General features: G+C 34.5%; 1 protein-coding gene across 1 annotated transcript; it reads left to right on the top strand.

Annotated features, from left to right (window-relative positions):
* Nucleotides 1–6258: 6258 nt before the first annotated feature.
* LOC121420683 lies at nt 6259–17149 on the top strand. Its single transcript, XM_041615344.1, has 8 exons — nt 6259–6793; nt 7233–7367; nt 8696–9043; nt 10289–10533; nt 10984–11112; nt 11981–12167; nt 12781–12838; nt 16676–17149. Exons 1-8 carry the CDS (start codon nt 6259–6261, stop codon nt 16941–16943), a joined length of 1905 nt encoding a protein of 634 aa, XP_041471278.1. The 3' UTR covers nt 16944–17149.
* Nucleotides 17150–17913: the final 764 nt, after the last annotated feature.

Genomic DNA, 17913 nt, shown 5'->3' with positions numbered 1-17913 from the left:
GAAGCGCGCGCGCGCGCAAAATTTTGAAATGCTTAGAATGACCTGAAACATACTCTCGTTTGGTCAAAAAGTGATTTTGAGCATTTTGAAATTTTGACGCACGCGTACGCGCGCGTCGTGACCTTCAGGTGACCTTTGATGACATGATTTGATGATTCTTGACCTGAACTTAGTGTGATGTTAATTTGATTGATTTTTGATAATTGATAATGGAGATATGATTGATAATGTGATTTTACAAAATGGCGCCTAGATGACGTCATCATGACCTGATGACCTTGAAAAGCTTCACTGCACGTGTCCATGACAGATCCTATAAATGACATGAAATTCAATGAAATTGATCAAGTCGATTTTGAGATAACTTGGCGACAAAAAAATCGTTAAAAATAAATAAATAAAAATAAGAAAAATCTGACGAAATTAAGAGGTGATCTGTCATAAATGACAGACCACCTAAAAAGAAACAAACCAAAAGCCATTGATATGCAGGCAGAAAGGTGCAAATTCACATGACAGTTCTTTTACTTTTAGAGGATGTTAGTATTAATACAGAATTAGCAAATGAAAAGACTTGAAATAAGAAATTGACATGTTGGTTCTTCCCGCGTACATTTTGTACATAGTTTCTGTGGCCCAAGTTACCCCAAAAGGTGGAACAACTTACCCCACAGATGGGGCAAGTTGAGCCATTTGACATCAGCTTTTTTCAAAAGTGACAGTGACTTTCAGTGTGGGGGTAAAAAATTATACATGTATTTAGGTGAAAATATTTAAGAATTATATTTTAAGACAAGGTACTTGTTTCTTCAAGATCATTAATCATCAATTTTAACATGCTAAATGCAAAATGGTGTCACAACTTACCCCATCTTCCCCTACTTTCTTTCAGATGCCATAATATGTAAATGTTGAATCCCCTGCCAATATATAAAATGTAATAATATTAATGAATCTTTTTAAAGGAAAGTTGACACATGTAATCAACAATGTGTTATGGTTTCATGTCTAAGATTCTAACAACATTCACTCTGTTTTCTTTGTTTTATCCATAATCATGAAGAATAAGATTCCTTCTTAACCAGTCTCATTTTCGTATGACTTTTATATGCAATCATGGCTGCTGACTTAATTACTAATATTTTCAAACAGCAACGATTGCCATTCCTTTCCCCTACTTTGTCATTATTGGAATAAGCGATGTTTTGTTTTATTAATCATACGCAATCACGTTGATTTTACTACTATGGTAAGAATGAAATCTATTTGAATTAGAAATTGAATAAAATGAACAAGCCGACGTATATGAAAAATAAAATATATATTTTCTGTGACACACCGTAAAGTATCTTCCCCGTTATCTAAGTTATAATGTTTATTCCTTGTTTGGTTTATTCTTACGTCATTCATCATTATCCCATAACACCATTACATCTTCAACCACGACTGATCTATATAATAACACCCCATTACAATGTGTAACCACGGTGAAAATCCTAAGAATTACAATTCAAACTGATTTAAACTGGAATGCTCATGTAACCAGAATTATGGAAAAAAGCAACAGAAAACCATATATGCTAAAAAGATTGAAAACTTGCAGTCTACCAGAATGTGAGTTGTTAATAATGTATAAACAGTATGTAAGACCAGTCCGAGAGGTTTGTGTACCTCTTTTCGATGCTTCTCTAACTTTGAAACAGATATACGTTATTGAAACTTCCAGAAAAGGACATGCAATAAAATATTAGGAACCAAGTATATTTCATATGACATGGCTCTAAATAGCTTAAATTTGACATCACTTTGAAGTCGAAGAGAATAAGTTACCACAGATTTTGCTATTAAATTAAAAATCAATAAATTGTACAAAAAATTGTTTCCTCCACTGAAAAGAAACGCTTTTAATTTACGACATATACATAAATATAAGATGATTCCATTTAACCCCCCCAAAATAAATTAGAACAGCGTTCTTCAAAGTCTGACAAGGTTATTAAACAAATACCATGGTAAATAAGTCTGCATTTTGTGTGATAATTGTGCGATATTGTGTTATTTTTCATTTTTTAAATCCATTTTAACTATTTCTAATTGCACATATGCAATTCTAATTAGATATTTATTATTAATCTTAATTACAAATTTATTTGTATACCAGCATTGTGTAAACTTGTACAATTCAGTCTATGACTGTCAGTTATGTTTTTGTTGATAAACCTGACTTGAATATATTGATTTTTATGATTTTTATTATGTACTTGAACAGGAAATCCAAATAATTTTCACTTAGAACATATTTGCAAATTAATTTTCAGGTCAAAGAGCTAACAGAAGGAAACCTAAGAGGACAATCACCTATACAATTCAAATTGGTACGTTAAATATTAGTGATACTTAATTACATTTCTCTTTATTCAAACCATGAAAAAACAATTAACGCCTTCGTAGATAAAAATATATTTAAGGACATTGGGTGAGTTATCAAATGATAAATGTGTAGATTTTATCATTGTTGACAGCAATTTTCATAAATCTAATTTTTAAACAAGACTATGAAGAAAGAGTAGTCTGTGACCTGAATAGGGCACCGTGGGCATCAGGACACATTGCTGGAGCGCCCACTTCACCGACAAAACAAAATGCTTACTATTTGCAAAATATCCATATAAAATCACGATGCATATCTGCATGAAAACATCACTACTGAATCTGTCCATTCCCACGGGAGACCAGTAATTTGTCCCTGGTGGATTTTATGCGAACTTTATTATTTCATCGTTCATTGTTTTTATCAGCGAATAAATTATACAATTAGTAGTATTAAAATTAGTTACTGTTCCTTTTTAATAATTCAAAATATTTTAGTATGATTAATATTACCATTTAAGAAACAATATTTGTTTATTCATGTTACTAAGTATTGTTATCTTTGATTTAGATTTTGTCTCTATATTTTCATGTATGATGTGATGATTTATGTTATTCTTTATTTTTTCATCAGGTCATTGATGAAAAACAGTTTTATACTGATTTTTTGTACCTGATTAAATATGTTCTAATAAATAAATAAGTAAATAAATAAATAAATAAATAAATAAATATTAGTGGCCCAAGAAACTTAGTGAGCACTGTAAATGCAACGTAACCAAGTTTGCCCGCAGTCTGAGTTTGAGCCCTTGTAGCGCATAAAGAATGCAGAAAAACATCATGTCACATTTTTAGCATTTGAAGCATATTGGATGAACTACCAAATGATTAAAGTTCGGATAGTTTCATTATTAACAGTTATTTCTGTTTTTTTAATCTCGTCTTAACACACGAGTCAATAGGGAATAGTTAGTAGTGTGTGGCATGAACAGGGAACCGTGGGCATCTAGACACATATATACACAACCAAAAAAGTAAGTCCCCCTAAATCAAATTGATATAACTTTTGAACGGAATTATTTTGAGATCTGATATTTCATAGGTGGTTTTCTACGCTCATTGAGCAACTCCTGGGGAAAATGAGATTGATTGGTTGAGTCATGCATGAATAATTAAAGATTGAATTAAAAATGACAATTTTTTAAGGTCACACGAGTCGTTTTTCAGATTGTGCAAATACAAAGTTGGGCAAAAGTTTTTTTAGGTGAATTTTATAGTGTTAATGCTGTTTTACTATCCATCATTTAGCCACTCCACATACAATTTTTATATCGTATGTTCATGGTTGAGTGATCACAATGTATAGCATGTACAAAAATGTAAAAATGACCTTACGATTGTGATCTTTTTTGCATGGTCTGCCCCCCGACGCAAGAAAAGGAGAAAGTGTGTTCAATCCTCCACCGAATAATACATGTACTAAGGAGAATGACCCGCTTGACCTTTTTAGATTGGACCTCAAAATTCAAAGTGCAGTAGGATGATGACAACATTATGTCAGGCTCAGTTCGATGGAAGAACAGATTTGAAAATTAGGTGGCTACCAATGTAAAATCTTACTGGTTTAAACTATTCTCCGAAGTCAGATAGCTTGGTGGATAGGCTCCTTATTGCTTTTTGGTTTTGATAGAAACATGGAGAGAGGATTTTGTTCCTTGTTTAGGATCATTTAGGGCCTATATTTCATAAAGTTTGGGTAGGGTATTAGAGAGTAAGATTTTGTTTTTATAGTTATTCATACTTTGCATTTTCAATTTCTACAGCCAAGTGAGTTAATTGAAGCCCTTCACGACACACGGAGACTGCATGTTTTTACCAGTGACCACTCGTACTTGTATCATACTCGACGTGGAAAAATCGGTCGCAACCAAAAGCTTGAAGAATATACTAGTAAGTAGATTGATATCAGACTGGATTCAAAGTAAAACGAAATATAATGAAACATATACAGTACTACCATGGATGTTTTTTGTTTATTGAAAATAATCATTGCGCATATCAATCTTACTATATGGAGAATATTTATTGATTTAAAAGTTGGCCTCTTGTGTCATTTTTTTATACGGATCAGCGCACAAGTTCATATAGTTATCAATATACATAAGCCTCACTCTGAAAATTCTCCCATGGGTTGCAATTTTCAGTCAAGCCCTGGAACTTGAATCATGTGGAAAATGCAAATAAATAGTTTGTTCCACTATTTAGTGGAACATTCGAGAGTGACTGTGTATTTTGATCATGCGGGTCTAGAACATAGTGCACTAGACAGATTAAAGGAAACCAAAACCCAAGAAAAGAAGTAATCTTATTGGAAAGAGTAAAATGAGAGGAACAATTTAAAAAAGTTCATCAAAATCGGTTATGAAATAAGCAAGTTATGGGAGTTTGAAAACTCTTGTTTTACTTTCTATGGGCATCCTCAAATTGGCAAACGTGCTTCAAAATGGCTGATTTTGTGGACAACTATTCATTTGTTTTATACACAAATTTTTAGATTTTCCTCATTATCTTTCAAATTGCATCTTGCCTCCTGCTGGGCACAACATATGTCATGGGAAAATATAATCCAAGAGAGGAAGAGATAATATGAAATATGTAAAATAAAGGGGAAAATCTGAAAATATGTGTACAAAACAAATAGAGAGTTGTCCACAAAATCAACCATTTTCAAGCACGTTTGCCAATTGCAGGATCCATATAGTAAGTACATCAAGACTTTATAATCGTCCATAACTTGCTTATTTCATAACCTATTTTGATGAACCTTTTTAAATTGTTCCTCTCATTTTACTCTTTCCAATAAGATTGCTTCCCTTCTTGGGTTTTGGTTTCCTTTAAAAAACACTTTCAACAGAAATGAAACTGGGGTCGTTTGCTGAATGTTTCCCTTTCTACATGTTCTAGCTGACTTAGCACTTAAGAGCATGTTCCAGTCATGTGTAAAAAAATACATAACTTACGAATTATACATTGCCGGAAGGAAGTGAAAGCTAGTTGTTGAGCAGAGCTGTTATATTGCATTGAATCATGTTTCAGTCTATTTTATAATATCCTGCTTACCCGTGTGTGGTGTGATGATAAACTATAACGCATTAGTAGAATTATTAATTCATTTAGGCTTAACGGGATATTCCTGATAAATACTATGTTATACATTTCTTTTCAGCCGAATTCTCTGATATTAAATATGGAATGGAATTACGTATGTCTTGGACTGTCGATGAAACTTGGATAACATTTAAACATGAATCACCACTACATCTCCAAGAAATGATCTCTGCACTGGTTCCACTGTGTCAAGCTGTGGAACATATTGCCTATCATTTCGATGAGTATATTCATGTACATAGATCAATGCCTTTCACTCCAATGAAATCAGTCCTCACGGTATGCCTCCACATAAGATACTTAACGGCAACACTCCAAGATATGTTACTGACTGTAAGTAATTGTTTTCCAAATGCAAAGAGTCTGGCGCTGGATGGCGTAAGAGTTTTACGCGTTTACAGCGCAGATGTGTCTCACTCTTACGTCCCTACTCACAGACCCCACTCCAACACCCCGCTGTCTTCATTGAGAAGATTAGAAATACGTACAGAATATGTCTCAGATACTCTTGGCACCGTCTTTCTCTCCATTTCTTCTTCCTGTCAAAACATTGAATCACTCACCGTTGAAAGCTATAAAACTCTCAAATGGGATAAGTCAATCACAGCCATGAAGTCATGCAAATTACCTAATCTGACTGATATCCATCTTGAATCTCATTGGTCTCACGAGCACTACGCACTTCAATTTATAACAGACTTTCTACATGTAGGTCGTGCAATGAGTCCTAATTTGAAGTTTGTCAAAGTAGAAAGTGTACGGCTAAGAGATGTAGTAATGGAGAGTGTTGAATGGTCCCGAACATCTACAGATTGTGGGTTGCAAATTAAAGGTGCATCAGCGGAAAGTATAGAGCTCCTACTGGACAATTTTTTATATTTTGGTTTGTCACCAATAGCCAAATTGCGAAAGTCAGTAGCTGCACCAATATCTGAGTTAATTGATCTTACAACTAGTGACTTTAAAGAGGTCACTGTCCTTACACTTGTCAGTTGCAAGATCGATTTCGGTCAGTCTGAAGGTAAGTCCCTGCAAAGCCCGAAAGAACTTGGTACACTGCGGGAAATCAGGTTCGTTGGTTCAGAAAACCCACTTTCCGAATCTGACAGGAACAAACTTTTGGAGTTGTATCCTAATGCCAAAGTGACTGAAAACCAGGAGAGTCAGGAATCATCTGAAGAATCTCAGGAGGGTGCAGGGATACCTTTCAAGTTGGACAAGGCCTCCTTTCAGTTACTCAAAACCTCTGCCATAGGTGGGTTGATATTGATTGTTCTTCATCATGTTTACCAGATAAATAGTGATTTATTCAAATTTACCTTCATGGAAATCATTAATAATTACAAGGTTTTATGATATGTATAGAAAAGAGTTAGATTTTACAATGGGCATAATGTTGTTATTGGGAATTGACTTCTGCAGACATGGAATTTTTTGCAAGAATTTCCTCATGCAAATTAAGCATGTTTATTGAGATAGGCTAAATTATCTCCCGTGCACAATCTGATATTTCCTCATATATATATACAATGATTCTGATGTTTCGTTAATATCTTCCCTTGTCTAAATAGATGATTTATTATTGAAAGACAGGTAGATATAATGATCTATTACGGGCACCTAACCCATATCGGAAATAATCAAAATTTTTAAGAAAGTAATATTCCTTTAAACTACCATTTTTTGATATACAGATGAACTTGTTGAGGAAAAGGTCGAATTTCATGAAGATGCAGGCTCAAAGAACCCTGAAGGTGGAGAAGAAACCTCATGGCAAGAAAAAGAAGAGGAATTTGACGTGAACCAAGGAAGCCTGCCCCATGAATCAGGTTCTGTAGGAGAAGAGTAATTAGGAAATAATTTTCGTGTTGTACACAAGAAGGATTTTTTTTGTATTAAAACATGCTTACTAGTTTGCATGTTATTGAGGATTTCCGGACGAACATAGTTTTGCAATGTTTACAGAACGAAAGATAAAGAGGGAAGATAGTAGATAACTGTGTTTTTCCCCTTGTAATGCTAGCATGTTACTCAACGAGAGCTTTTTGTCTCACCTGCATAGCAGAGTGAGACTATAGGCGCCGCTTTTCCGACGGCGACGGCGGCGGTGGCGGTGGCGTCAACATCAAATCTTAACCTAAGGTTAAGTTTTGAAATGACATCATAACTTAAAAAGTATATGGACCTAGTTCATGAAACTTGGCCATAAGATTAATCAAATATTACTAAACATCCTATTAGAGTTTCATGTCGCATGACCAAGGTCAAAGGTCATTTAGGGTCAATGAACTTAGACCATGTTGGGGAAAATCAACATTAATATCTTAACCTGAGGTTATGTTTTTGAAATGTCATCATAGCTTAGAAAATATATGGACCTAGTTCATTAAACTTGGAAATGAGGTTAATCAAGTATCACCAAACATCCTGCATGAGTTTCACGTCACATGACCAAGGTCAAAAGTCATTTAGGGTCAATGAACTTTGGCCGAATTCGGGGTACTTGTTGAATTACCATCATAACTTTGAAAGTATGTTGGTCTAGTTCATAAAACTTGCACATAAGAGTAATCAAGTATCACTAAACATCCTGTGCGCATTTGAGGTAACATGACTAAGGTCAAAGGTCAATGAACTTTGGCCATAATGGGGGTATCTGTTGAAATACCATTATAACTTTACAAGGTAATTGATCTGACTTTGAAACTTGGACATATGAGTAATCAAGTATCACTGAATATCCTGTGCAAGTTTCAGGTCACATGATCAAGGTCAAAGGTCATGTGAGGTCAATGAACTTTGGCCACATTGGGGGTATCACTGAACATCTTGTGCGAGTTATAGTAGTTTTCAAAGTCAGCACTGCTGCTATGATGAATCGCGTGATGAAGGTGAGACGGCCACAGGCATTCCACTTGTTTATTAGTTTGATTAAAAAACAACATATCGACCCAATTGAGAAATAGATGTTTAAAAACTGCCAAAATTTGAAGAAAAAAAATATTGTTAAAATACGATATTCCTCTTATCATTTACAATGGATATTTCAGAATGTTCCCCAGTCGTGGCAGTGTTAAGCGGCAATGATTTATTACAATTTTGAACTTAAAGTTTTGCAATAAAAAAGTGCAATATAGATATTTTAAATAATTTTCAGCACCTGGTGAAGGAGATGTCGAAACAACCAATAAAGAGTGTTGCAAGAGAGTTGGAGCTGATGGTGGTAGATTGCAGCTAGAGTCCTTTGGAATTGAACTTGAGATACCTCCCGGTGCAATCAACAGCAAAGAGCCACAGGAAATATCTCTGCGTGTCCTGACCGATACTCCTAATCTTGGTGACACCGAAAAAGAGATGTCCGTCTGCTTTGGGGTACAATGCTTAGCTCCTGATGACTTAGTCTTGAGGTCACCGGTGACTTACAAAATACCTCATTGCGCTGTTGCAACACGGTACTCCGGTTTAGAGGCAGTCCTTTACACAGGAGAGGGAGAATATACATCGGGTAGGTGGGCTATATATTTCACAATCGCCCTGAATATTTCCATATACAGTGTGTATCCAAAAAGAAAGTTTACACTTATACAAAATCCTGTAAAATTACACATCTGAAGATTTTTCCGCATTTTAAAATTGTACAGATCCATTAGTAAGGAAATGACGATATATTTGTCGAAAAAATATTTCTGCTTGAGTGAGCACCACTTACTTTTGAAAAGTTCGTGAATAATGATTTGTGCAGAACTTTGAAATAGTTATTTGAATAAAAGTAGACCTTAATCATGAAGAACACGTGGAATTTATGTAGTAAAATTGATATTACGATATCTTTTACATTTTTAAAACTTGTTTCCTTGCCAAAAACACTTCGAAGAGAGCATTGCGCCCCACCCCATTCTCCCACACACCGAGGTCATCATGACGATATATGCTTTACACTGAGCTCTGATTGACATGAAATGGCTGAGGCTTGAAAAATGAAATGTAAACTCACTTTCAATGATAAAAAACTTAGTGAAAAAAAATGCAAGAGATATCTGATATAAACTATTGTTCAGATTAAGTTATGTCCTCAAAATAGGGTAAGGGTTGTGCTTATTAAGGGTTAAGATTTTAATTTGGGTGTCAAATTTGTTACAAAATGCTTGAATGTATGTGTTTTATTTCCATTGACTAAAAGTGCAAGGAAAATGTATGAAAAATGTTTTGCAGGGTAAGATTTACTTCGCCCTTTCCCCTTGACACAGCGTGAAAATTAGCCTTTCTGCGCAAACAGATTTCTGCGAGCTTTATATAAATGGACAGTGCTCACTCAAGTGAACATTCTGTCAAAACGTTTACTTTCATATATTGGATAGATGAGACCCAAACCCAATATCATATGTGAAAAAATTACCCACATGTGTATATTTTAATTGCTAGGGTTTTTTCAAAGTGTAATTTTTTTACACGCACTGTGTGTGTGTGTGTATCCTGGGTTGATCCTCGGCCCCGGCACCTATGCCTGTAAGCAAATCGACATGATCGACAATGCTCTTTTATCCCGCATTCAAATGAAAGAAAATGCTATACGCATACTTGGTAACGATGTGTGCACTTGTTTTTAAAAAAGGAAAACAAATGCCAATGTATAGATCCGGGAAAGAGCTTCAGGATGATGTATGATGTATATCATAGGAATATTATCATAGTCAAACCTTCGTTTTCGATACGCACTGCGTGATTCTAAACCATTTTGGCATTGTTTTAGATGCTGAAGTCAAGGAACGAATCCTACTTACCAGGTCAGGAATACCAAACTGTATCATCGAGAAAGATGTTCTTAGACTGCAGATGGATCATTTCTCTTGGTTTAACTTGGGATTCATCAAGAGTTTGCTCTTCAAAGGGAAACAAATGTGCTGTTTGCCATTTACCGAAAAGCCACTACCAAAGGAAAGGGTGCCCGTCGTTTTACGTGTACATCTCTATGATGACATCATAGGGAACGAAGAGGTATCAATAATTATGAAAACCGTCATTTCTACACATTTGACGGTTGGAATCTTTGCAGAACAAACTTAAAATAAATTATGACAACGGACAATAGATTTCGTATCTATTTTTCTAAGATGTTATAACATAAGAACAATTTAGGTGTAATTTTGACATTTTCATCCTATCTCAGACAGTCTGGTCCTATTTGAGTCTAAGTTTTATCTAAAAGGTTAATCCGATTAAATTTTTGGAGAAGCGCAGATTTTAACCATCTTGACCAACATTTTCCATGACTTCATTTTTTTCAAATCTCGCAGACCTCTTGACCCGAAATTTGGGAGACCAAGACCAAGAAGGCGATTTAATATTATTGGTATTATTTCCATCATTATTTCAACCTGAATAGTTGTCAATAGCCAAATATACCCAATCTATCCCATTATTTGATTGTTTTGATTGTTATGGCAGATGATAATGAGAAAAGAAAATCGTGTAGGGTTTGATGTTATTCATCCTGCAACAGAACTTCCAATCAACGTGACAGAAAAGGACGTCACAATGACTTGTTTCATTGAAGATGATCGTGTTGGAGACGCGGTAAGTTTGAAATCTAGAGGAAAAACTTCACTTTATTTTCATTTATAAGTGCATATATATATATATATATATATATATATATATAAAACTCTTTGGGTGCGACGGGCGTTTATTCCACAGAAGCCCAGCGAGTCGTTATCATAATATATTAACATAATATATTATATAAATAGTGTACAATCTATTGTACAATATACTGGATTATATGTACGACAAATATAAAATTATCCCGAGTGCAGGTTTATTTCACCGAGGCCGAAGGCCGAGGTGAAATAGGCTTGCACGAGGGATAATTTTATATTTGGAGTTCATATAGTCCAGTAATATTGTATGATAGAACGTTCACTATTTATTATAGTAAATAGATCCCTTAATCTAAGCCCCCCATCATGGATTTTGCCATCCAAAAATCGAAAGTTATATTGTACATATGTACAATATAACTTTTTGAAGGGAGGTCACGTGGTACAAATCCAGCCAATCACAGCTCGTATTTTACTACCACTATTTACTATAACATAATATATTCACATCATAAGCAACATATATTCAGATCAATCATGCAGAGTACAATGAATATTTTCCCAACTAACTTTGATGCTCGAATCACATCCCTAATCTTGACGTTTCTATTTTCAAGCTGATATTTATCAGCATCCCCACCCCGACAACAAGTAGAACTATAAGATAGTAGTCCTTGCTGTGACATGGCCATGATAGCTTCAGCATCGGCACATCCCAAGAGAGAGAAGAATATACATATATATGCTGTGTGTCTGTCTTTTATAGATTGTCGAATACAACGACTTATGGAGAGGAGCAGACAGGAAGAATATACATATATATGTTGTGTGTCTGTCTTTTATAGATTGTCGAATACAACGACTTATGGAGAGGAGCAGACAGGATTAGGTCCTTTAGGTTGGACCTGACCAATCAACCCGATAGAGCACTTGTGGACTTGAAAGTCGGTCAGAATGGACAACGACAGGAGGAACTTGTTTGTATATTAAGGTTTACATCTTCCAGCAGATCGCCTCGCCCTCAAGACCTTGGTATTTTCTTCGTTGGAAAGCTTTTAATTAGTTTAATCCATGCTCTAAAATTTCTAACAATGGCATCTATTGGCAGGACATTTAACATATCAGGGTGAATCAATCATTATGATGGGTATTCTCAAAGCATTTATTTCAAACTAAGACGTGAATGAACATTTCATGTTTATCATAGATGCCATTCAATCTTAAAATCATTTTCCAATAACGTAGAGAAAGATGTGGATAGATGGGGGGGGGGGGTGGGAGGGAGGACTTGAGATTAAATTTGTCTTTAATGGCACGACTTCGGGATGCACAATATCGTGTCTTTCATTATTGATTATTTATTGAAGAAAACCTTCAATATCTAGCTTTGCTTTTCAGAAGGTTTCTATTTCATTTCATAACGTTATATCATATTTGACTTTACTTTGTACCTTTGTTGAAATTTTGGAATGAAATAAATTCGTTATCAATTAATCAATCAATTAATCAATCAATCAATCAATCAATTAATCAATCAATCGATATATAGGCCTATTGGGATGAAACCCAGAATTCCATTGAAATGAGTGAAAGCATACTGAAGCAATAATTCCTGGCTGCTTCTCTCTTGACATCTTTTTTTTAGGACAACTAGAAGGTGCTACAGGTCAAACACCACATCAAGAAATAGAAAGAAGTCCTGAGTAAGTTGCAATCATTTACTTTCCCTTTTAATTATATAAGCCCTAGTTGATTGGGACTGAACATGGACAATGATTAGAGAGTTTCATTCCACTGAAAAGAAGGTAAATCTACATACACTCATTCTTTTTATAATGAAGCAGTTGTTTTTTTCTACCAGATTCCTTTATCGAATATGTATGTTCATATAGATGATAGGGTTATATTTTCTTGGGATAAGTAATTCCTCCCCCTAATCTTCACATAAATTGTAGGAATTTTGCAATATTTTCAATTTCTATGGACTATTCTATTGTAGCACTTTCTTTAATGAAAACGTAGTCGAACGTCCATCCCCGAACAATTAAATATGTTAAGCAATAATTTTATACACCGTAAAACTCTGATATCGCCACCAAAGTTCATTTTACAATTTTTCTAATGTTAATTATTTTTGAAAATATGAAAAAAAATGAGAAGTGGCATCATCTTTTCTAAAGTCTGGGATTTAAGACATGTTCTTAAAGATATAAATACATAGATTTAGGTGATATGGTTAACCAAATAATGGAGAAATTATGACAGCGGATTTTTTGCTACTTTTGAAATGAATCCGATTGGATTTAGCTCAATCATCAATACACTCACGCACGCTTTAATAAGCATCACATCCGACGTACGCTCTACGTCCACGTATTCTCAATCATCATCACACCCACACACCATTAACACCTCACGCACGTTCAATCACCATAACACCTCACACTCGCTCTATCACCATCACACCCACACACCATTAACACTTAACACACGTTCAATCATCATTACACCTGTGTCCGGTAATTTTCTCCTTTCTGTAAAACGATGATGCATGGTTTTTTTTTTTCCATGGGTCAGTGGAACTGTGTGCACGAGGTACCTTTGGCATTTCGGTCTAAAGCCTTGTGCACAACCCATGCATCATTTGTATACCCTTGCACGGGTTAAGAAAATGTGACGTCACTATACAAAATTGAGATTCAACGCTTTACATGCGCTTAGTTAAAGGACAAGTCCACCCCAACAAAAACTTGATCTGAATAAAAAGAGAAAAATTCAGCAAGTATAACACTGAAAATTTCATCAAAATCGGATGTAAAATTAGAAAGTTATGGCATTTTAAAGTTTCGCTTATTTTCAACGAGCCACTTACATCCAAATGAGAGAGTTGATGATATCACTCACTCACTATTTCTTTTGTATTTTATTATACAAAATATTAAATATTTTTTATTTTCTCATCATTGTCATGTGTAATGAAGTTTCATTCCTCCCTGAAAACTGGGAATCCCATTATTTTAACATTTTGTGCTTCAGGCAAGGAGGTCCTAATCGTCAAATTCGTAAAAATTGAAATATTATATAATTCAAACAATAACAAACAAAAGAAATAGTGAGTGAGCGACATCATCGACTCTCTCATTCGGATATAACTGGCTCGTTCATATAACTATTTTGTTGAAAATAAGCGAAAATCTGAAATGTCATAACTTTCTTATTTTCCATCCGATTTTGATGAAATTTTCGATTGTGATTGTCTGAATTTTCTCTATTGATTCAAATCAACATTTTTCTGAGTTGGACTTGACCTCAAATGCAGACACGCATGGTTTATAAAGCAAACTCTTTCGGATAGATTGGGCATGACAAATTTATATGATATTTCTGATTCCTCGAGCAGAAATTGGAAAAGACAAGCTGGGGTCTAGGAATAAAGGATTCACAGTTGCAAAATTATTTTAAGTTCACAAAAGAAAACTCTCAGAATTTTCAAAGAAAATCTTCGTCTAGAAAGTTACCCAATCAATATAAATAAAATAGATAGAATCACTTTTTGTAGATTCCGCTGTGGAAATCATCGGCTTCCTATTGTCTGAGGAAGATATGAAAATCGTCAAAGAAACATGAGGCTTTGTAGATTATGCAGCCTTCAATCAATTAGTGATGAATTCCACTACCCAGTATTTTTTTTGCTGAAGAAAAAAAGTTTCATCTTAAAAGATATAATTAATTGTGAAAAAACTGACACCCGTTCCAACTTTGTTAAATTTTGTAAGAAAATCATGCTTCGTTCTAAATATGTCATGCTCGAAATTTAATATTTTGAGCTGTTAATGAATAATAGTATAACAGCCAATAATATGCTGATGCCATTACTTGCCTTCTGCTGGACATGATATGTAGGCTATGTTAATTATAAGTTTAAAAGCTGGGGGTTTTTTAAGCTTCATGATATTAATCCATTATTTCAACTGTAGGCTTAATTTTCATTTTTCTAAAAGTTTACTACGCTCGAAATATAATATTTTGAGTTTTTCAACTGTGGTATAATAGCCAACGATATGATGATAGTTACTTGTATTTTTCTTCTTTTTTTTAATCCTGTCAATTTTGATTATTTTCTTGAAGCCTCAGGGTATACTATTTCAACTGTAATTACCAAATTATTTTTAATGCTAAAATTTGTATTTTTTTCAGTTTGATAAAATGTACTCTATTCGTGTATTACTTGATGAAATACAATTGATGATTTTGTACATTTGTGAGATTGTTTGCTCCAATACTCACTCTTTGGATGACATAGGAATAAATATCAATATAATTTCGTATTGGGTGAAATCTTGCAACATTGCACTCATGCATATTTGCTATTTGCATATTGTTGAACGCACAATAGGGGATTTTACAACCTTTGCGCAGAACACTTCCTGTAAAGTAGAGAATGTATTCCCGAATGCCCTTCATGTCAATGAAGTATTTGTCGAATGTCGGTGAATTTTCCCCTGTGATTGGTTTGGTTTGGTTTTATTTACCGTATAAAAATTACAAGAAATTATAAAAATTAAACATGTAAACACTTAAAAAGATACGGATAGATCGCTCTATTCAGGGCCATTGTTAAAGGTCAAGTCCACCCTAAAAAAAATATTTTTTATATCCCATTTTGATGAAATTTTCGGTGTTATGCGTGTTGGATTTTTCTCTTTTTTTTCAAATCAACTCTTAGTTCAGTTGGACTTTTCCATTAATTATAATGGCTCTGTTCTGTCTAGAGGTCCAATGATTCTGGACAAAAGACATATATTTGAATTTTTTTCGTCAGGTCAGAAAGGTCAGACAAAACTGATTTTCGACAAACACCTTTTGTATTTCATTATGAGTTGTCTCGCATTTTCAATACATTTGCTGTGTGTTAGGATTGACTTCGCGTGGCGTTGCGAAAGCTCTCTAAAACTGCTAGATGCAAATAAGGTGAGGTAAACAAGTTGGAACCATTATAATCATTAATGAAATATTTTGATCTCTCTCCCTTTCGTCTTAACCGTAAACGGAATCACCAAAATCGTTAGTTTGTATGTGTTTTTTATTAAACCTGGTGGGTGTTTCATAAAGCTGTTCATAATTTTAAGAACGACTGCACTGTGAAAACTGACACCAATTGGTGTTAATAGATTACCACACCATGAGGTGTTAAAATAACACCCTAGAGATTGAACATAGCACCAAAAGTGTAAAAGTAACAACCATAGGTGCTGTAATAACACCTATAGGTGTAATACTAACCCACAAATTTAACACCAGTGTAAAAATATTTTTACACTGGTGTGGTCCTCTATGTACATCGGTTAACACCACAGTTTTTGCTGTGTGGTGAACCTTTCTTACGCGCTAGATAATGACAAATGAACATAACAATGGTTAAAATAACTTCCCACGATAAAGGATCACCAGTCGTTCCTAAAGTCGCTCTTAACTTACGAACAGCATTATGAAACGGCCCCCTGGAATGTATAACTTGAGATTATATCTTACACTCAAAGATCAACAGTGAGAGTAGTAACAGATGAGGAGATCACCAACTTAGCCGGCCGTCTACCCGGTGCTAAATACAGCAGGGTTTGCGAAGTATTGGGTTTTGGTTACAACTACACACAACAGATTTTGATCAGACATTTGCTGGACTCGACCACTGCTTTCAAAGAGGTATTGCAGGAATGGAAAGACAAAGCTGGAGTCATGGTGGATCTTGATAAAGCTCTTATGAAGTCAAACCTTGGAGGGCTCATACGTGACTATAAGATACATTAACTTACCCTATCTAGGGCATGGGAATGTCCTAGACATGTGTCAGCAAATGACATAGAGATGGGAGAGGGGATTCACGACCAAGCAAGAAAGAAGAAAATGGATGAAATATGATATTTTCTGAATGTCATGTCAAAAATTATCACAAATTATTAAAAATATCAATGTTTTTGTCGTTCACTTGCAACCTTTATTTTTTTTTACCCGATATGCTATGTCTGGCCTTCATTTTTTTTTTGCTCATTATGCTACTGGTTTATCAAGTTTATGAAAAAATCAATAAAGATTTGAATATCATCTCGTTGTGGTTAAAACGCAACAAACTAGCACTTAATATTAATAAATCTGAAACTATTGTAATTGGCAGTAAACAGAGACTTTGCAAGTGGAATCAAGAAATCGAAAATCCTACCATTAAAATTGATGGAAAGGTTATTAAGAAAGTAAGTGTTTGCAAATACCTCGGTGTATTCATCGATGGGAATCTTAGTTGGAATAAGCAAATAGAGCATGTTAAGGCAAAAGCTGTAAAAAGTTTATATCTTCTTAAGAGGATAAGACCTTACATCAGTAAAGCAATTGCAATGGTATTTTATAAATCGGTCATTCAATCATATTTTGACTATTGTGCCTCTGTATGGGGAAATACCTCAAAGACTAATTGTAAAATATTACAAACCTTACAAAATAGGGCTCTAAGAACTGTTCTACAAGTTCACTATTTATTTCCAACTAAATCTATTTTTTAAACTTTAAACATTGACGACTTAGAAATTCGCCGAACTAAACAGCTGGCAATAGTAATGTATAAATTGTTACATGATTTAGGTCCCCATTATTTAAAAGAGATATTTGTTTACCGTAAATCCAATTATAATTCCAGATCCGGTAATATGCAGTTAACATTAAATTTGCCCAAAACCGAATTCGGAAAAAGACGTTTCCTTTTCCGAGGTGCAAAGGTGTGGAATTC

The sequence above is a fragment of the Lytechinus variegatus genome, chromosome 8, assembly GCF_018143015.1.
Source record: "Lytechinus variegatus isolate NC3 chromosome 8, Lvar_3.0, whole genome shotgun sequence".
NCBI classification, from domain to species: domain Eukaryota; kingdom Metazoa; phylum Echinodermata; class Echinoidea; order Temnopleuroida; family Toxopneustidae; genus Lytechinus; species Lytechinus variegatus.
The sequence above is the reverse complement of the archived record's forward strand: the minus strand, read 5'-3'. Positions and strand labels throughout refer to the sequence as shown.